This window comes from Cyprinus carpio, chromosome B4, assembly GCF_018340385.1.
Source record: "Cyprinus carpio isolate SPL01 chromosome B4, ASM1834038v1, whole genome shotgun sequence".
Lineage (NCBI taxonomy): Eukaryota > Metazoa > Chordata > Actinopteri > Cypriniformes > Cyprinidae > Cyprinus > Cyprinus carpio.
The window spans coordinates 13810181-13832840 of record NC_056600.1 but is presented as its reverse complement, the minus strand read 5'-3'; the positions used below and the strand labels follow the sequence as shown (position 1 = coordinate 13832840).

The following is a 22660-nucleotide window of genomic DNA, read 5'->3' as shown; positions in this document are numbered from 1 at the left end:
ATTAAAATAAATCATCTTTTTTTAAATGAATATGTATACATTTCTTTTTCCTTCTTTTTAAAATGAATGCAGAAACAACAAAGCAAAGCATAAAATAATAGCATAAGTGGTAACAGTGATATTTCATTATTATTAATTTTTTTTTTACAGTTTCAAAGATGGCATAATACAAACAAATTATATAATAAAACAATAAACAACATAAACAATGGGGATGAATTAAAACACTTTTGCTTATGTATATAACATTTTTAATATACAGTAGTAATATAAATAAATTTACAGTGTATTCAAGACCTTTGTTAATTTTGTTTTAATAATACTCAATATCTTTTAATGTAAAAAAAATAGTTAACCTTTATTAAATATGTATGTATATTCTTTTTATTATTATTATTGCAAAACAAGAACAGTAACACAAAGATCAGTTACGTTCATAATAGCATCAAAGGAACAAACAGGAAAAAAGGGAGGGGGGGAACTACAGGGGATAGCTTACAAGAAATCTCCATTAGAAAATAATTGAAGAATTCTAAACATCTTTGTGATTTTTTTTTTATTATATGTGTATAGTACTATAACAAACGCCATGTAAGCAAAGTAAGAATTTCATTGTACTCTAATACATTTGACAATAAAGCTCTTGAATCTTGAATGACGTTGTGTGACGTAAATTTCAAGACAGATTCCTATTGGCTGAACGGATTTGGGCGAGCCTAATTTTCATGGGGTGCTCTTGCGCACGCGCGTTTCTCCACCGACGCGTCATTGCGCATTCAACATGGACCCGACGGTGAAGCGGTAGCGACGGGCGCCTCTACGAGTCATGTTTATATTCTCCCGTTACGACGCTTCGTTATTCAGAGGAAAAAACTCCGGTTGACCGGAGGAAACCTAAAATGTACAGCTTCCAAAATCTGCCGCCCGTCTTTGGATAAGTGATTGATGAGATACCGGTCATGGCTGGATTGATCAAGAAACAGATCCTTAAACATCTCTCCAGGTCAGACCTTTACATACATGTCGATGCTCGATTAACACGAATCGAGGTTTAAAGGCTGAGATGAGTCCTGCTGCTGTGTCTGGGCTGGATGACACATGCTGATAGGTCATAACTGGGCTTTGACAGCTTGCCAGACTAAATGCTGTTGCACTGGGTTGATGTCAAAACACGCTTTGGGTGTCATGTCTCCAGCTAAACGAGTCTGTCTGCTCTCATCTTAATCATGTTGTTTTTTGTGGGTCAGCGTGATAAGAGAGCGTGCTTTATGGCTTGGATTTTTTTTAATTTTTTTTTTATTTCCCCTGCCTTAAAAACCACCCCCCATCCCCTTCAGACAGGTTAGATCCTTGGTGAGATTTAAGTGACATTGCATGACAGACTAAACCCATTGCTAGCGCTGTGGTGTATCTGGTTGACACTTAAAGGTCAGTTAATCAACAAACAGTCTAGTAGGATGCCACGTAAACCAAGAATTTATACAACTATGGGACATAAATGTAAGGTTAGAGTCTGAATTTGGCATCTTAAAGTTAGAGTGTAAAAATATAATCTGTTTTCCACATGCAAGTTTTATATTTTAGTGTGAATGATTCATCCATGCATATGTTATTTTTTATTTACATTTTTTTTTTCATAATTTTTATAATTAAAATGTCATAACTGGATCTCCCAGGTGAAAACATTAGACTTTTCTGTAGTAATGCATGCAGGACTTCTCCAGTCATTTACTTAAACGTATTTGCTGCAAGCCCACATTCATCTGCCTCCATCAACAGCCAATGCTTAGACCCGCCCTACATTTTTTATTTTCTGATATGCCATTATACTTGGTTGGATGTACATCAAAACACAGAAGAAAAAGTCTGTCGCTATTTAAGTTTCATCACAACTCATAATATTGGGTGGGTGACGTGTCCCCTTGCGTATCTATGGTGATTTCATTTCATCAGGCCTAGATGGACAGAATTGGACTCTTTTTTTTGTGCTAATCTCAGATTATGTTGGATATATTGGATTTGAAAAACATGGTAACTATTTAAGTATTTAAAGATGGAAATCAACCGTTCAATAGGCCTATATATTTTCTCATTTACTCATGTTTGTCCAGATACTTTGAAAAATGAATCAACATTGGACCTCCTTTAATACACAAAACATGGATCTGCAGGAGATATGCATAACTTTATGAATGACAAGCAATCCAGTTCTGTTGAAATCTGTGGGACTTTTAAGGCCACGAATGATAACTATAAAGATAACTATATTAGTTTTGACACTAATGCATGGTAACTTTCTGTTTATTTTAAGTGCACGCTAGAGTTTTGTCATCTGCTGCTTTAAATGCTTGAGTCTGTCAAATTTGGATAGATTATGATTGGTTGTCAATGGTTTTGTCATTCATCAGCTAAAAAAAAGTTGTTCTGAAAGGAATTCCAACCATGTCGCTCTTTGGTGTCAATAATATTTGTGGGATTAACTTTCAGCCCTGTAGATGGAAGACTCTCCAATTGAATTTGAATTAAAACTGAGTAGATTGTAAGGATACTGCCTGGGTTCAACAGAAACAATGGTTTGCCTCTGCAGCCGAGTGCACGTTGTGCCAAATGGTTTCACTATTGTGTGCCATTGTTGTGTCAGTTCTTGAGACCAACCTACCTGCATTATTTATTCCCTCAGTGGAGCGCATCCAGATGAAATACTACACCTATTCATTCAAAATTACAAAAGAGGCCATTTGGTAAAATGGTGAAGTGTGTCTCATGGTGTTCCTCGTTTGATAAGCAATAGCACAGGTCCAAGATATCGACTGGTCAGCATGATAAAGTAAAGATGGTGTGTGATGGCGTCTCATAAGGGTCATAACTTTAAACCGTGCCCTTCAGGGTTGGTGTTGGTTGCGCACTCTGCATTTTCTGGAGGAATAGTGGCGCTCAAGGCCTCCTAAAATGGATAGTGTACACTGTGGACCTAGACTTATTGTTTATGACGTTGTGTTGAATTAATTTACCGCTTAGTGACTTTTACCCAGACTTTGACCTACACAAAATTAAGTATTCCTCTTGCGGCGGCACTTTTTTCATCTGTTATAGTCTCATATTTATTGTTTAGCTTATCAAACATTTTGAGGAACTTCCAATTGCCTGATACAAAATGGACTTCAGAGAGTATGCACCCATCTTGTGTTCGATTTTAAACCATGGAGAGTGTAAAACAACATGGGGAACAAGTCAACATAGCACTTCACAGGAAGTGGAAAGGGAAATGTACCCACCAGTCTTTGTGCACCACCTTAGTGCTACACAAAGTTTTTCTAATTAAAACACTGAAGCTATTTTGAATATAGTGATTTATATTATATATATATTATATAGTATATTTATATTTCAAATATTTTTAAACATAATATTTCTTATGTAGGCCTATAGTTTAGTTGAAAATCTGGTGAAAATGAGAAAAGGACCAATTGAAGCTGTAGGCAGTTGTCAAAGGAATGAAACATGCTCAGCCTGTATTTCTAGTCTTTGGCCCCCATTCTAGAAGATAAATCCGATAATGCAGACCTGTCTGTCTGTTTGTGTGTGTTCATGGCTAATCATTGTAAAATCAGGGTAGAAAATCTTGTGGTGGTCAATGAGGCTGTGTTTACTCTCTTATAACTAGTTTTCTGGATAGCGCATCATGAACTCCAAGCCAGAATGAGAAAATATTTCCGTCAGAGAATTCTTAAGATCAGGGTTTATCTAAAGGATAGTTAGTTCAGTAATGTTATCTTTTACTCGCCATCCTGTTGTTCTAAACCAGTATGACCCAAGAGAGCTGCTCTGTTCTATAAAATTGTAGTGAACGGGAACCAGGGACAGTCAAGCTTCAAAGAGTAAAAAAAAAAAAAAAAAACTTAAATGTATTTTAAAAGACAAATGTCATATTCCAAGTTTTCTGAAGTCATACAAGATGTCTCTGTGAGGAATAGATTAAAATTGAAGTCATCATTTAAGACAAATGTCATATTCCAAGTTTTCTGAAGTCATACAAGATGTCTCTGTGAGGAATAGATTGAAATTGAAGTCATCATTTTACTAAACTTCTTGTTTTGTGCTCCACAGAAGAATGGGTAATTTAATTTAATAAATCAGAAGAAGAGTCAAGTCACATAAACATTAAAGTAACACAAGGCTCAACAGCACATTTGTTCCTTTGCCAAAAGTGTCTTAAAGTGGAAGAATGTGCAAAAAATAAATATTTACAAAGAAAAAAATGTAGTGGTCTGACTGACATTATTGAACAGCCATATCCCCAGGTGCATTTTCTGCAGCAACTGTCAGTAACGGTGACTGTGTTTTAGCATTGATCAGCTGGATTGCAAGATGATTGACAAGCAATATGTGGCACTTTAGCAGCTTTTGGTCGATTATGTTGATAGCAGTCTCTTCCTGTTACGCCGGGACTCAAACTGATTCAGGACACAGGGTTTGTTCCAGATAATGAAGCTGAGCTTTCACGTGAACTGAAGTGAAACTTAAAGCACCTCGGTGGATTTTTTCAGCCTTTTTTATCACTTAGCCAAAAGGAAGTTGGCTGATCTCACCTGCGCACTCAAGGCCTCAGAAAATGCTTGTGTACTTTCCCCTTGATTCACCCTTTGGTGGTTAGACTTGGGTGTTTAAGCTTCACAGTCTTATAGGGAAATGCAAATTTAGGCCTACATATTTTCAGAAATGTCTGAGTTGGTGGGTTGTCAAATGTCAACTGTGTTGAACAACTAGTCAGCCTTAAGAAGAGCCAATATGATTAGGCTGATTTTGCATCATAAGCCCGATTTGTTTGTGTTTTCCAAAGAACAGTAGGTAATTTGGCCGGGGATTTTTACTGGGCTGGTGAGAGAAAAACACAGACATCCTGGATTCGGACGGCAATTAAACTGACACTAACTACCCCTTGTAAATGGTGAAAATTATAGGGCTACACTGACTACCCCTTGTAAATGGTAAAAAATTACGTACGTAACTTTTAATTTACTAATAGGTTTTATAGTTTTTTTTGTGTATTGTTTTTTAAATAGACTTTTTTATTTATTATTGATTAAAAATTTTAACAAAAAAATGACATAAGTTGCTTTGGCAGCTAGCTGAAATAAAATATGTTTAAGTTGAAGTACTAAAATTACTAAAGCTAAAATGGAAATAGCATAAATTAAGGTTAAATAGAAATATATAAAAAAAAAAAACTAATTAAAATGTCAAAAGCCCATAACGTTAATAAAATAAAAACTGAAACCGGAAATATGTTTAGAAAACCCATTCAAAAAATTAAATAATATTGTAATAGAATCTGAATAATACTAAAATAAGGTTACTTGCAAAACAAACATAAAACACAATCAGTTTGGTCTGATTCATAAAGAAATGAGCAGGGCTGGACCAGAATATTTGATTATTCGAATAAATTATTAGAAAAATCGCCTGAGTTCTGTAAGTAGCCCAGCCTAATTATAATTTGTCTTTATTAAAAGTATTGCTCATAACAGACCTGTGTGTTTTGTATCACTAGTGCAGTGTCTGTTCTCAGAGCATATAAGCCCTGCCCGCGTGAGGTGCGCTGCTTCCGGCTTGTGCTGTTCTGTAGTTTATTGAATGTCTATTAATTCTGAATGTGTTGTGTGGCCATATTGCACCAAAATGCAACCCTGCACTCCCTTGGGTCCGCAGCAACACACCCGCCACATTTGAAGTCGATCGGATGAACGGTTCTCGACATAATAAAAATTTTGAAAATGTGAAATTGGTGTCAGTCAGTACGTCATAAACAGAATGCAGCAGCAGTTTACTGTTGGGAATATGTCGCACCTCGCCGCATCCAGTGTAGACAGAATAATAGCTTCTATTGTATTTTGTCGCGTAGCACTTTTTACAGTGAACATTGTTATTTGTAAGTGAACCCAAATGAATCACTGCTTCTTCTTTTTTTAAATTACTGACACTATGTTATGTCCTCCGAGAAGTTAATGAAATGTTTTATTGGGCATAAGCCTAGGTCTTTGTTTAAATAACAAGCGATTTAGTTCTAATTCATATCTTGGGTTGAAAAAAGAGCAAAAATTTGTTCTGTCTGCAGGAAAGCCCTCAGTGAAGTAACCATCTATTCTCTTTTAGCACTTCTATGCTGTTTATCCTTGCTGTTGTTGACATTATCGCCATGACGACCTTCTTCAGGTTCTATCCCTCAGCTGTTGTTTTCTAATGACTCCCATTGGACGCAATTTTTTTCCCTGCCCAGAATTTGTCCACACACCACTATTGATTGGGGCTTGTCTAAAACCTTATGCTGAGATATGCTGTAGATGCTCAGGAGATTTCAGGACGGCTCTATGAGGCTGAGTACTCTCTCGTGGCTCTTGTGTTTGTGGGATGTTTGTTTGTGTGTATCTTTGTGACATTTGCAGAGGGTCTATGAGGGCGTCTGTCATCCTGTGAATAACTGCTGCGTTTGGGCTATTCAGAGCTCTCCTTCTGTGTCCTTGGCGTAAAGCGGTAGATTAATAAGTCACCATAACTGGGGCATAATCTCCTTCAAGCATCTAATTCAAGAGATGCCCACACTTTGAAATTTGTCCAGTGAGTGCAGGGATACAAGCTGCTATTATGGTTGCTATTATATTATGACAATTAGTTTTTTTTTTTAACTTGGTAAGTTAAAAATCAAACATGGAAAATGTACTTTTTTGAATACATGTTTCTGGTTATATTTTGCTGTGCACATTCACAGTATTCCAAAAGAGAACAAAAATGTTTGTTTTTGTAATCTATCATCTAAATGCTTGACCTTTCAAACAACATTCCATTTCAGGTGACATCATCAAGGCCGCATAAGTTTCAACCAGTGAGTGCAGACATTGAGTTTTTCTTTCTGAATTTCATGTTTCAAAAGTGCCTAGACAGTAATGAAACATTTTTTCACAAGAAGACACCGTATCTTGTCTTTACTCGATGTCTGATTTCTTGGCAGCATTTTAGTGAATAATAATCTATTCAGTATTGCTCTTTTCAGTCTTATTGCTGTTTCTACCATTTCATAAGATCAATATGTCACTTGAGGCCATGTATTACAAGTGATTCACTCTGTTAAACACCCTTAATTGCTGAATGGTGAATATAGCACAACTTGATCTATTTTATGAAATGACAGCAATTTAAAATAGACCAGTTACATTCTGATCAGAATTTAAAAATGGTCAGTCAGTGTAGTTTATGCCTCTTTACAGTAACTTTGAATGTGCCTCATCCACATATTAAAGGAACAAGTTCAACCAAAAATGACAATTTGCTCACCAACAAGCCATCCAAGATGTAGATGAGTTAGTTTTCTTCACTGGAACAGATTTGGAGAAATTTAGCATTACATCACTCTCAGTGAATGGGTGCCGTCCAAACAGCTGCTAAAAACATCACAATAACCCACACGTAATCCACATTACTGCAGTCCATTAATTAACATCTTTTGAAGTGGAAAGCTGCATGTTTGTAAGAAACAAATTCATAAGGCCTCTTAACTTAAAATCTCTTCTGGCCAAAATTGCAGTCCATAATCCATAATAACACTCCCTCTGATGAAGAAGTCCATCTCTTGCTGTCCTCTCGCATCAAAATCCACAAACATATTTGTTCAGAACTGTTTTGGACAGTGCTTGATCTGTGCATATTTCTCACCTGATTCAGACAAGACAACTTTTACGCTGGAGAAAGCAATATTTTGGATAGAGGACTTGTATTTTAACTGGAAGCAAAGGTTTGAAGTTAAAAATAGATGCATTTTTTTTTTTTTACACGTTGTCATATTTAAATGCGGACAGCAAAATTAAACCCATTATTTCAGGGTCTGCATACATGTTCTAATGTGTGAGTTAATTCTATGGAGCTTTGGGCATATTATGTGATAGTTGATGGTATGAATGGGTGTCTGTGCTTCTGACAGTGTGGTCTTGTGCTGTTAGGCCAAACACCTCCCTCATATCAGTTCAAGAGTGCTGGTATCACTGGGACAGAATGTGTTGACTGTTAAAACACTGCTCGTTTTGTAGTAGGCTGGTTATAATTTTTTTTTCATCTAGGATGGGGCAGTATGGTGGTTTACGTCATGCAGTTGTAGAAATAAACTTGTAATTTGTACATGACCTTCTTCAACACTGAAATTATGTTTTAAAAGTAAATATAGTCTATTACAACCAAATAAAGATGTATTTACCTCAGTTTTGCTAATAGATGATCCAGGTATAGTTCTATACCTGATGTCACCTGGCTGGCATCTGTCCGATCTCTTCACTGTAGTGACGGAGCGTTCTTAGGACTGACCTGATATCTGATATCAAAGAACGAAGGTAGGCCGTGTCTGAATGAATATTTAACTGTTCTCAGAGCATGGCTACGTAACGCAGAGGCAGACTGTTCTCATTTCGTTTTGAACTGGCTTGTCTATGGAAGTTTTCACACTCCCTGTCTCATGTTTGGTTATTGGTTTTGTTTCACACACACAGTGATGAACAAGCCCACGCAGGGCTCGTTGCACAGCGGCGGTTTAATAATTCACACCACAGTTCTGTGGAGACTCAGAATAAAGGAAATTTGTCTGCCTCATCACCATTCAACTTTGTTTTTTTTTTTTTTTTTTTTTTGCTGCTTCCTCCACATTTTTTTTTAAATACAAAAATAAATCACAAAACAATCAGTTTTATACAAGTGTTTATTTGCATTGTTTTAATTTTTTTTTTTTGTATTTGATTTTTTTTGTGTGTGTGTGTGTGTGTGTGTGTGTGTTTAGTTTTCTTTGATTTAATTAACATTTTTGCTTAATTGCATATAATTTTCATTATTTTTTAATTAAATTTAAATTTTAACTGTGTAACTTGTAACTTTTTAAATTTAGTTTTTAAATTATTATATTTAATTATTTTTATAATTTTATTTATATTATAATTTCATTAAATTTTTAATATGATTTTGTTACAAGTTTTTATTCGTTCTTTTAAATTTAAGTACATAAAAATTTTTAATTTATTATTTTATCTGTAATTTACTTTTACATTGTATTTTAAATTGTATTATTATATTTATTTATTATGTATGTTATTAATTATATTTATAATAAACCTTAATTTATTTAATTATTTATAATATAACAACAATAATATAATTTCATTATTGTTTTAATTACATGTAATTTTTTTTTTTTTTTTTGCGTACTGCATTATGCTGGAGCCTGTTCAGTTAAAAATAATTATCAAATAAGCCAGGCTTATTTCAGTTAGTCTGACTTATTTTGAACCAAATCAACTGACAAGTCAGACTAATTGAAATAAACCTGGCTTATTTGGTAAACTTGTTTTATGGAACAGGCCCCAGGATTATTAAAAGCGACTCATTAGAAAGTGAGTGCCATGGTTTCCGACCTTTAGACACTTTCATCCTTATTCAGTTTTTGGAAATGTTTGTTATCTCTTCTAACTTTACCTGCATGAACTAAAGTACAGTAGTTTCTAGGTTTCCAGGCCAGTGGTTACCTCAGTTTTAAACACTTAGCTGCCTCTGTATTAGAAGCTTTGAAGTTATTGAAATGGTTACTGTTGTTTTGTCCCTCAGTTATTAGGCTTTAATAATCTATTCTTCTTCTTTATTTAGAGCTCTTTAATTGATTCTGTTAGAGTGAGATAGTTGTGAAACAGGATTAACCGGCCATCTAAGGGTGTTCTCTCTGATTCAGATTACACCTAGTCTGGGACCTAATTACACAGTTAACGGTGACTCTCAAAGGAGCAATCATTTTTAGTCAAGCTTTTGGTTTAGTCTGTGTCAGACTCAGAGTGTGCGACTGTGTGTGTTAGTGCGTTTAAACTGGGCTGAAGGTCAAAATAAGCAGGCCATTCAACATCTTCAAGCTATTCATGAAACACAAAAACATTTTTGCCCAGGCTAGCGTTGACCTTGGCCACATCATAGGCTTTGAGTGACCGGTTTTTCCACACCCTGACCTGTTTGTGTCATTAGCCCGCCGAGCGAAAACAGCTGAAGGAAATGATAACAAATGAGTTCTGTTATCAGCCTCGGTGCTGAGAGCTGTCCAGAGAACATTGCACTTGTGGGAACACTCTTAAACATTAACTGAAAAATCAATGCGCTCAGAAACACAAGGTCATGGCCTCTGTGTGAGCTCTCCTCAGATGCTCCGGGTCACTGAAACCGATGTGCATTTGGATCCTCAGGGTGGCTACATTTGGGAAGAACATCATAGAACGCTCCAAATACAGTATATTTATTTCATTGTGGATAGGATATCGGCAGGGCATAAATGAAAAACATGGCCTGTCTGTGACCTCCGAAGCAACTTTCCCCCGTTGGCAGTCATATTTGTTTTAATTGTTTGTGGGGTCGCATATTTACCCATGAGATGGTTTTTTGCATCTCCAGTAAAAGAGCACAACAGTGGGAGCATTTACCCTCCGCTTAATGACCATGATGAGATGGATGAATGAATGAATGAGTAATGAATGAATAATTTCCAGTGTAAGACAAATGACCAGCAATAGTTCTGGATTGCCTGTGGCTACAGTGTTAAATGATGTGAATAATTATTTCTGATTCCTTTATTCAGTAACCGTCCATTCTACAAGAGGCAGGATGTGTTCAGGATGAAATCATACCAAATAATTTCACATAGCCTACAGTACACAGTTCAAGTTGAATCTGAAACTCTCCGTTGAAAATGAAAGATTTCCAGTAAATTAATTTTAAGTGGTTGTTCAGTGTTTTTCTTTTGTCAAAACAATTTTCAAATATTTAATATATATTGTGCTGGTTTAACTACTGGTTTAACTTAAACTACCAAATTTTGCTACAAGTTTAATTGCACCATATAATCAGTGCAGTTAATAGTGTTCATCTGTTTGAATTCGTGAATTAATAATAAAAGCAATAATTATAATGATTATATTAAAATAGTTTAGACATATTAATTAAAATATTGATTATTAATTATATTATAATTATACTAATAATACTGGTCACACTTTAAGGTCTAATTCTTGCTAATTACAAACCATTAACTATGACTTTTGCTGCTTTTTAACATTTAATAAGGTAGATGTTAAGTTCAGGTATAGGATTAGGGATGTAGAATATAGTCATGCAGATTAAATTCTTTATATCACGATTAAACAGCCAATATGGTAATAATAGGCTTGCTAATAAGCTGCTAGTTAATAGTGAGAATTGGTTCCTAGTATATTGTTACCATAATATTATTTTAACATTTTTATATATATTTTTTTAATTATATAATGCTGTATTAAGGTGGAGCTCATTGTATCCATTGAAAATGAAAAGTGTGTGTGTGTGTGTGTGTGTGTGTGTGTGTGTGTGTAATTCAGTGAAAATAGCCTTTTCTAGCAAGTAATGTCTTTAATCACCCATTACTGAACTTAAGCATATTTGAAACATTTCTCTCTCTCTCTCTCTCTCTCTCTCTCTCTCTCTCTCTCTCTCTCTCTCTCTCACACACACACACTCACTCACACACACACACACACACACACACAGCTTTCAAGTGGTGGGTGGTAACAGCACAGCTCACCGGTCTGCTTGCTTGTAAAGCTGTAATTACAGTCAAGAGAAAGAGCCATTAAACCATAATGGAAAGATTTTTCTTTTTTTTTTTTTTGCCTTCCTCACTTTCTTGATTTTATTCCCTGATATCTCATTGTTCCTCTCTCTGTCTCTCCTTCTCTTTTCTTCAGGTTTGCTAAGAACCTCTCCCCAGATAAGATTAATCTGAGCACTCTGAAAGGGGAGGGCCAGCTTACCAACCTGGAGCTGGATGAGGAGGTTTTGCAGAACATGTTGGATCTGCCCACCTGGCTCGCCATTAATAAAGTCTTCTGCAACAAGGCCACCATCCGGGTAAGAGACGCCCCTGCTTCTTGATGACATCATCAACACGAGTCCTCTGACACCAGTGGTGTAGAATTAGCTGGGAAGATAATTAAGTTCAGCTCTCTAGACTTGTAATCCGTTATTAGACTGCATAGACAGTTATTACAGATTTTATTGTATAGGATAATATAGCCGTTGTGTAATACTCACTTAAAGACTCACTTTAAAAATATAAGTTGATAACGTTACATATAATCTTTAGCAAATCTCAAAGTGAACATTCATAAAGTACATGATAATGTTGTCGAAGTAAATTCACTTGTTTCATTTAAAATTGTTTATTTTAATTTTCAGTGTTTTTTTATTTTTTTATTTTGACAATTTAAAAAAAAAAAACATCTTAAAAATATTTTATTTACAGAAGCCATCATTTGAAAATATTGTTTTAATTATTACTAAAATAATAATAATGTAATTAGTATAAATTTGTAATTATTATTGCTGTTAGTATTATTAATAATAGTAGTAGAAGCAGTAGTAGTATTAAAAATGATGATGATAATAATCATCATCATAAAATTAAAAATATTGTTATTACTGTTGTTTTTATTACTTTTATTACTTTTTATTATTTGTTTTATTTATTTATTGTTATTATGGTTATTAATAATAGTAGTACTAGTCATAATATTTTTGTCCTTGACACAATATTATACACTGGCTTTAATCATATTTAAAAGTACATATTTTAACATCACTGCAATACACATACAGTAAGAGTATTTTTGAGTTACACATATTGTTGATAATATTAGTATTTTTAGTTGTAGTATTGGTGGTAGTATTTATAATAATAGTTGTTGTTGATGATGGTAGTATTATTACAATAAATTTTTTTTTTGTTTTTATATTATTTTCATTATTTATTATTATTATTATTATGGCTATTAATAATAGCCGTAATATTTTTTCGTGAAACAATATTATACACCGTCTTTCACCATATTTATAAGTACAGATCACCACTGCAATACACACTAAGCAAAGTCTTGCACCACATTTGATTACATTAGGAAACCAGACGGCAGGTTTGTGGTGAGGAAATACAGTGACTGAGCTCTGTAATCTCAACAGCAAATCTATGACAGCACACTAGTGCTGCAACAACGAATCGATTATTATCGATTATGAAAATCATCGACAATGATTCTCATTATCAATTAGACGGACCTGTCCACAGTGCACGTCCAACTTCAGCTGGTCACATTAAATTACAGCACTGAATAACGCATTTCTATGGACAAAAATGCATCTAAAAATAGTGGAGGAAACAGAATGAGCTCCTGCAGGAAAAGTTTGTTATCCAGGCTGCCCAAAACATGAGAAATCTTTATTTTAAGCTTCAAGCTGATGCATTGGTATAATGGCTTGCCCTGTCAGTTGCTTTGACGGATACGTGTGTGCGTCCTCAGCGTAAAAAACTTTGTTATCGGTCATATCTTTATCTGTAAATGTCATAAATTCACGCAAGCCTTTCCATTTTTACATAAAGGCCCGTCCTGACAGTCTGTGTGCGTCCTCAGCGTAAAAAACTTTGTTATCGGTCAATGTCATTAATGAACCCTCATGTCGTTCCAAACCCGTGAGACCTCCGTTCATCTTCGGAACACAGTATATTTTAGATTTAGTCCGAGAGCTTTCTGTTCCTCCATTGAGAATGTATGTACGGTATACTGTCCACGTCCAGAAAGGTAATAAAAACATCTTCAAAGTAGTCCATGTGACATCAGAGGGTCCGTTAGAATTTTTTGAAGCATCGAAAATACATATTGGGTCCAAAAATATCCAAAAACTTACGACTTTATTCAGCATTGACTTCTCTCCCGGGTCTGTTATGAGCGCGCCGTTCACAGCACATCACTCGATGTAACCGGATCTTCTTGAACCAGTTCACCAAATCGAACTGAATCGTTTGAAACGGTTCGCGTCAACAATAAGCATTAATCCACAAATGACTTAAGCTGTAACTTTTTTTAACATGGCTGACACTCCCTCTGACTTCAAAATAAACCAATATCCCGAGTAATTCATTTTACTCAAAACAGTACACTGACTGAACGAGCCAGATAACGAACGAAAACATTGACTCGTTCTCGAGTCAAGAACCGTTTCTGTCGGACGCATCCGATTCGAGAACGAGGAGCTGATGATACTCCGCATGCGTGAAGCAGACTGACACACAGCGCGTCTGAACCGAACTGGTTTCTTTTGGTGATTGATTCTGAACTGATTCTGTGCTAATGTTATGAGCGCGGTGTAAACCGAAGGCTTGAATCAAGGGCAATCATCGCCAAAGAAGTCATTACGTCGAGCGCAAAAGAACTTGGTGAACCGTTTTCGGCAACCGGTTTATTGAATCAAACTGTCCTGCGGAGAAGAACAGAACTTCCCATCACTACCGGTGATCCGAAAACCGATGCAACCGGTTCTTGACCTGAGAAACGAGTCAATGTTTCGTTCGTTATCTGGGCTCGGTCATCAGTTCAGTCAGTTACTGTTTGAGTAAATGAATTACTCCGGGATATTGATTTATTTGAACTGTAGCAGCCATGTTAAAAAAGTTAACAGCTTAAGTCATTGTGGATTAATGCTTATTGTTGACGCGAACCGTTTCAAACGATTCAGTTCGATTTGGTGAACTGGTTCAAGAAGATCCGGTTACATCGAGGTGCATTGTGATTCGTTTCTCGAACCGGATGTGCTGTGAACGGCGCGCTCAATAACAGACCCGGGAGAGAAGTCAATGCTGAATAAAAGTAGTAGTTTTTGATATTTTTGGACCAAAATGTATTTTCGATGTCAAAAAATTCTAACGGACCCTCTGATGTCACATGGATACTTTGAAGATGTTTTTATTTACCTTTCTGGACGTGGACAGTACCGTACATACATTCTCGGGAACAGAAAGCTCTCGGACTAAATCTAAAATATCTTTATACTGTGTTCCGAAGATGAACGGAGGTCTCACGGGTTTGGAACGACATGAGGGTGAGTCATTAATGACATAATTTTGATTTTTTGGGGGTGAACTATCCTGTTAAGTTGAAATCCTTGCTGAAAGAGCGCCGGCGCGGCAGGCACACGCGTTAAACAGACGGAACACAGCAGAGAGGGAGAAAACATTCACTGTGCTGAAATATCTGTTGTTGAACATTACATTTATGTTTAAAAGTCAACATGCGGTGCGAGTAATTTGTGAGAGTACTAGAAACTGTGAAGGTACCGTGGCATGTAATTGTCTGAATATAAATGTCAGACGCTTTTGCAGGATAAAGAAATGACAGACTGACTGTGATCAAAATGTTCCTGCAGAGGTTTACTGTGATTTTATTTGTCTTAATTATCTTTATTATTTAAATTTTTGATCTAGAGATTTAAACTATATTGCATACAGTGATTAACAAATTTATTAAAACAAATTTATTTAAGTTTTTTTAACCCGTTTTGTAAGGTTTGTGCCACTGCTGCTCTTAACTAACAGTACTGGTATTTACCAAAATAATTTTTTAGCTTTCTGTATTGATTAGTCCTCCAGTATGCACTTTAGTTACAGTAGTAGGCTATTTCTAATGCTATAATATAATTATTGCTGTTATCTATGAAAGAAAGGCAGAAAAAAATAGTCAAGTGCTTTATAATGTTTTTTTATTAAGACACCCAATTAGTCAAAAAGTACATGTCAGCAAGCATGCAAGCTGTTATCAAAGGCAAAAGAGGCCTTTTTGTTATTATGTGCATAAATACTGTTTAGTTCGTGTTTTTTTTGTTATCGGTTTGTTATTGACAATAACACTTTTAGATTTAATTTTTTTTTTTTTTTTTTTTTTTGACATTTCTAAAATATTTGTGTTTTCTCTATTATGACAGGTGGTCTAATAAATTGTTATGCACTGTATGTTTTCATAGCATTCAGGTGGCACATTTGTTTGAAGGACATTGGGCAGAATGTGGAATAGTATGTTTTTGTCAATTAAAATTAAAATAAAGTTTTTTTTTTTATCCGATTAATCGAAAAATTAATCGGCCAACTAATCGATTATAAAAATAATCGTTAGTTGCAGCCCTACAGCACAATGACCACTCAAACCTCAATAGAGCAAAGACACAATGATACTTTGAATAGCTTAGTATTGTCATAACAATGAGTCGACAGTTGCAGGAAATGTTGTAGTAATTAAAACCTGACGTTATAGATGATGCTTTAGTTACAGGAACAAACACCACATGATTTCCCAGTCCTGTTATTTCAGTCTATAGAGCTTAAGCAATACAGGCTGATCTCGTAGTTTTACTTTCTACTTCTACTTGAGCTTTCCCTTTCTCTCTTCCTCTTTCTGTTCCCAGTAGACCTTTCCATCCTTCACTCTGGCATCAATTATCTAGTAGTCTGCTGCAGTTTTCCACAACCATTATTGGCCATTCCTCCATTCTTGTCTAGACATGCTCAGCCACGTAGTTATTTAATGAAACCTCAATGGATGTCCTTGTGTGTATTGATAAAACACGATAGCCGCAGCTGTTCTGAGGGTCAGTGCGGCCCTTGTGCAGCAGTCTGACTGGTTAAATGAAGCTCACGCCTGTATAATGACTGACGGAGAGAAAGGATGTACTTTCTATGATGAACCTCACAAATAGATCTACCCTTTGAAATGCTCCCTTTCCTATTTTTTCTTCATTATTATTCCTCCCTATGATCTCCTAACATCAATTTTAGTATATTTCAATGCCTAATATTCTTGCTGCTTTGAGCTTTTTAACTCTCTACTTTCACATCCATATTCGAGTGCAGAGGAAATGAAATACAGCTTTTTTTATATTCTTCTCTTTAGAGATGAGTGCATGTGTGTTTCTTGTCCCCTTCTGACTATTTTTAAGAGGAACGTGCAGTTTTCTCCCTCTGGCTGTGCTCCAGGTGCTTCTGAACACTCACTGATGCACACGGGAAAAAACTGCTCTCTCTCTCTCACACACACACATCTTAGAAGTTAAATTAGTGAGGACCTTTCATTGATGCAGTGGTATTCATACTAAGCAAACCGGTAGAGATTATTAGATTTGAAGAACGTGATTTATGAGCCTTTAAAATATCCTCAAGTCGATATTTGACAAGTTTCAGTATATTTCTGAGGGTGTTTGGCTGTCACAAATATAGCCATATAGCCAGGAATACAAAAAGGGAATCTTTAAAGCGTGTTTTTATCTAGAAAAAGCAATGTTATTAACACACACCAACACAGACATGAGTAAACACATCATATCTTAGCAAAGGTACTGCAAACAGTGCCAAATTACAGGCTGTGTACTTTAATTATGAAGGACAATGTTGGATATACTGTAAATATATTTTTCCTTTGTGTGTGCGTGTGCGTGTGTGTGTGTGTGTGTGTGTGTGCGTACGCGCACTAGATCCCATGGACCAAGCTGAAGGCTCATCCAATCACTCTGGTAATAATAATAACACTTTATTAAAAATATTTTGTCTTTATTACTTAATTACATTTTTTGTTTTATGTTGTTTTGTTCTGCTGTTTTTTGTTTTTGTGTGTTTTTTTCTTTTTGTTTTATGTTGTTTTGTTTTGCTGTTGTTTGTTGTTGTTTTGTTTCACCGTTTTTTTTTTTTTTGCTTTTTTTTTTGTTTCACTATTTTTTGTTGTTGTTGTGTTGTTTCGCTGTTTTTTTGCTTTTGTGTGTTTTTTGCTTTTTGTTTTATGTTGTCTTGTTTACTTTTTGTTTTTGTTGTGTTTTTGTTGTTGTTGCTGTTTTGTTCAAGGCATAAAAGACAATTTCTGTAGCTTAATTATTTCAACTGTAAATCATGTCTTTCAGACTTTGGATAAAGTTGTCATGGAGATGAGCACCTGTGACGAGCCTCGCCCTCCCAACGGCCCATCCCCCATTGCAACAGCCTCAGGTCAAAGGTCAGTTTCAGTTGATCAGCTTTATCTGCCTTGATTTGTATCTCTCCTCTGCTGCTTCCTTTTTTTAATGGTTCCTTCTGTCATGGAAAACCTGGAGGTGTATAAAATGTGCCTTGAAAAGCCATGGAAAAGATTATTTCTTTTTGTATTTGTTTTTGTTTGTTTGTTTGTTAGAGATTGCTTTTTGGCGAAAACTTGTTGTAGTGTAAAACGCTCGCAAGCCTGATATTATATGTTTATTTGTAATATTATTCTCTCTTTGCCAGTGAATATGGTTTTGCAGAAAAGGTTGTGGAGGGCATCTCTCTCTCTGTGAACTCCATAGTTATCCGCATCAGCGCCAAAGCTTTTAACGCCTCCTTCGAGCTCTCGCAGCTCCAGGTCTACAGCGTTAACACCAGCTGGGCCACAAGTGACCTCCGATACACACGCATCCTGGACCCCACACGTGGAGAGGTGACAAGAGATACCTATGGTGTTGTGGTGTCTATGAGGTATGTGTTTATATGTTAACACCATGATTTGTTTTAGATCCTAACATTTAAGGAAGTGAGCTGGCAGATGATCAGGATTGAAGCGGATGCCATCCAGAACACAGAACATGAGGTTGTCAGCGCCCCTATACGCCTCATCACCAACCAGTCAAAGATCAGAGTCTCTTTAAAGAGGAGGGTAAGGATGCACACATGCTCCTTTCACACTCTCAAACAGAAACAAATGGTTAAAAGTTCCAAATTAGATCCAAACTGTCAATTTTTGGATCACTGTCCTAGTATGTGTATTTTTGAGAGTGTGTGTAGCACTCATTCTTCTGTGGATCAGCTCTACACTCTGCGGGCAGCCGGGATACGTTTCTCTGTTGGTAGTCTGAATATTGGCAGCTGTTTAGAGGGTTTTATTTTGGTAGCATCCAGGCCTCACATAAAAACAAATGCAAACAAGCTCTGTACATTTAGTACGGTCAAATGTTGCAAGGTTAAATTAAATGCAGTAGGAAGCATATTGAAAATCTAGGTTCTAAATTCCTTCATTAACCTGGAAAAAAATTGTTTAAAAAAATTAAGTCAATAAAACATCATGATGTAACACTAAGAGGAATATTGAAGATTCTAAATTGTTTTAAAAATAAAATAAACAATATAAACTTGAATGCTGGTGTCATTAAACCAAAAAACAAATATTAAGACATTAAACAATATAATACAGACATACAACAATATAATAGATTCAGCATAAATACAGTTGTTCAAAGTTTGGGGTCTCTCTCTTTTTTTTTTTTCCTACTATTACTGTTTTTATTCATTATTTACCGTCAGTAAAGACGAGTTAAAAAATATTTATTTTTTAAATAAATGCTGTTCTTTTGACCATTATAATCCGGAAAACAAAATTTATCATGGTTTCCACAAAAATATTAAGCAGCACAATTGTTTTCAGATTTGATAATATGTTTCTTGAGCACCAAATCAGGATATAAGAATGATTTTTGAAAGATCATGTGACACTGAAGACTAGAGTAATGTTGCAGAAAGGTGCCTCATGGCTGTATGCCCATGTTTTTTCCAGATGAAAGACTGTAATGTTATTGCATCAAAGCTGATTCTGATCCTGGATGACCTGCTGTGGGTGCTGACGGACTCTCAGCTCAAGGCCATGGTGCAGTACGCTAAGTCTCTTAGTGAAGCCATGGAGAAATCAGCCGCGCAGAGGAAGAGCATGGCCCCCGACACCACACAGGTGTGTATTTCATGCCACTTCCTCGTCCCCTTCACTAATCAGCCACACCAAAAGTTTCAGACTACCTCTTTTTTAAATTTTGCTTTCTAGTCTCAAAATAGTATTTTGGTGCCCCCTACTGGTTGTACATTTTAGTCCTAGAATTTACATTGGAATTTTTTTCTCTGTGTTTTTAGGTAACACCAGCACCCCCCTCAGCACAGCAGGTGCGCACACAGCAGGCTTCAGCCACAGCAGATCAGAGCGCTTCTATGGCACGGCTGTTTAACGCCTATGATGTTCGTGAGACCTCACACCACCTCCAAATCAAACATCTCGACCTGCATATCTGCGATGACACCATTGACAAGGACAGAGGTACCACATATGCACACATAATACTGTTAACACCAAAGTGTGTTATAGAGTTTGGTGTTAAGCTGAAATATGTCTTTTTCACTCTGCAGGAATTAATAAGAGATTAGATGGTGGTGCAGTGCAGTTGTCCTTCAGCTCTATCAGCGTAGATTATTATCCCTACCACAAAGCTGGTAAACTCTTCAAACACATTAGATTCTTACTGTAATAACCTGTTAAACAGGAAGATGTTCAGATTATCAAAACATCATTCTTTCTCTCTCTCAGGTGAGACCTGTATGCACTGGATGCATTACGGTGAGGCTACAAAGTCCCGTGAGACCTGGGCCCGTTCTCTCCTGGATGAGTTTAAGTCTAATTTGGAAATGCTCAAAAATGCAGTCAGTGGCCAGACTCAGAGCTCCCCTCAGCATGGTGAGAACGTCTTTCCCATTAACACACCTTGATCGCTGATTTCATCTCATTGTAACTGAAAAACAGAAAATGGATAAATTTCATGCAACCCATTGAAAACATGTCTGGATCATATTTGACCCTAAAATTTAAATAAATAAGAACTGTTGTTATTATTATGACTATTAAATCCATTTTCCCATATTACACACACACACACATACACACACACAAATATATATCTCATAGTAGTACTGATGTACTGCCTTGAATTTGTGCTGACTTTAAAAATGTCTAACATTCATATTATTTTTCATATAAAGGGATGCATTATGGTAAGTTGTGCGCAAAATGTCATAAAAATTATAAAAAAATCAGTTTCCTTAATTCATTTTTTATTAGTTTGTTCTTTTATTTTTAGGGGGGGATTTTGGGATGAAATGTGATCCGGATACTGGTTATTTAATAGACAGCTGTTATAGATGTATAGACCTGGGATATCTGCTCATCCAAACAATCGATATAGCAAGAATTTGTGACACTCTATTTTAAGGGCTCTTCACAAAGACACTTTCAGATGACACCGACTACACTGTTATGGGTTGTAGTTCTGTTCATGGCTAACAAGAGGTCTTCCATGTGGCCACTGAAAGTATAGCAGAGTCTTTGTATAAGGGTCTTTAGCTAAAGTGTTACAGTTTTTAGCTCAATAGCATAGTATGGCTAATATATCTACATTATATGAGTATATTATGATTATGGATTCAATTTTGAAGTCATTAGAATGTGTTGTGGCCATTAAGTGTGTCCTGGTAGCAGCTAACACCTGTCCTAGTTTGAGAGGTTTTTTGCGTAATGGGTTCTGTGTCCCCAGTCCATCAGTCGATTGTCTTAGAGGAGAAGGGTGGAGAGATAATGGTTAGGGAGCTGGACTCAGGCCCAGATGGCTTGTGGCCGCTCTCCCCCATGGCCAACTGCTGCTGGTGTCTGGAGACAGGTACCTCTCTGGTGTGCGTTTGAGGTGCCTCACAAACACATGGCTGTGGTTTGTGCAGATGGTCCACTGTGTTTGTGATGTCTGAGTTTATGTGTTTCCTTCAGGAAGGATCTCCACCAGCTCCAGCACTTCCTTTTCGCCCCCACCTGCACCGAGAACCCAACTCATGTCCAGCTCAGTTGTGCTACGGATGGCAGATTTCAGCATCTATCAGGTTTGTATGGAAGAATACACATACAATATTTAGTCGTTTCAAATTCAAATGTGTTTTATCGAGATGCATCAATGCTGTCATCACTGACTGAGTAAATGATGAAATATTTATGAATAAGTCACCCTTTAAAAGTTGATTGTTATGCTGTGTTGGGTGTCTACAGCAGACCAGTCCCGCTCAAGTCCTCAAAGCATGATCTCCTGCAATAAGAAAATCCTCTACCTCCCCCAAGAAATGCCGGCTATCCACGCGGAATTCACAGAGTACTACTTCCCGGATGGCAAAGACTATCCTAGTAAGACAGAAGTGACAACCTCCATCATAAATGCTGACAAATCAGAATAGTCACTTAATATCTCAGTTCAACTCAAGCATTCCATGAATTGACATGAATAAACTCTCTCTGCAGTCCCTTGTCCCAACCTGTATGTGCAGTTAAACGCGCTACAGCTGGTGCTTGACTCTCGCAGTCTGGTTTGGCTCAATCTGTTTGCGCTGGACCTTCGTCAGAGCTTAGAACAATTTATGGAGCTGTACAAACTCAATGACTCACAGAAACCTGACGAGCATGTAGATATCAGAGTGGACGGACTCATGCTGAAGGTAGTTCTTTCTTACATTGACTTAAACTGCACAGTTTAGCTTCATCCCTAATCAAATGGCTCATTTCCACTGAGCAGTACGGGTCAGTACAGTACAAAATGGTACGATTCAGGACGGTACACCTTGATCGGGCTTGTTTCCACTGCCAACAGTACCCTTACTTGATAGATGTGGTGTATGCCGGAAAGTAGTGATCGAAGTCATCCTCATGCGAAGAAAAAAGCGTGACATTTTCTGTGTATGTGTGAGAAATTATAAAACTATTTATTTTTTATTTTTTTTGTGCACTCTGATGTAAGCAAGCCCAACATGCATGAGCAGCATGGAGGAACGAGTGAAGGAGGCCCTGTTTACACTTGGTATTAAAATGTCTTTTGGTCAATTGGATCACAAGTGAACAACGCTAAATACAAGTGTAGACGGGGTGTGAAATGTTTTGAGCTCATCCACTTTAGACTTCCC

The 22660-nt window shown here is 36.5% G+C and overlaps 1 protein-coding gene across 3 annotated transcripts in view; it reads left to right on the top strand.

Annotated features, from left to right (window-relative positions):
* Positions 1-751: 751 nt before the first annotated feature.
* LOC109072482 (UHRF1-binding protein 1-like) overlaps positions 752-22660 on the top strand; it is a 37259-nt gene continuing 15350 nt past the window's right edge. For all 3 annotated transcript variants that reach the window (XM_042722092.1, XM_042722090.1, XM_042722089.1), the window contains exons 1-13: positions 752-1003; positions 11784-11946; positions 17386-17424; positions 17806-17897; positions 18164-18353; positions 18429-18569; positions 19464-19634; positions 19811-19991; positions 20081-20164; positions 20259-20405; positions 21486-21595; positions 21749-21890; positions 22005-22198. In XM_042722092.1, the coding sequence (XP_042578026.1) occupies positions 960-1003; positions 11784-11946; positions 17386-17424; positions 17806-17897; positions 18164-18353; positions 18429-18569; positions 19464-19634; positions 19811-19991; positions 20081-20164; positions 20259-20405; positions 21486-21595; positions 21749-21890; positions 22005-22198 (1698 nt within the window). In that variant the 5' untranslated portion in view covers positions 752-959. The remainder of the gene's footprint in view (positions 1004-11783; positions 11947-17385; positions 17425-17805; positions 17898-18163; positions 18354-18428; positions 18570-19463; positions 19635-19810; positions 19992-20080; positions 20165-20258; positions 20406-21485; positions 21596-21748; positions 21891-22004; positions 22199-22660) is intronic.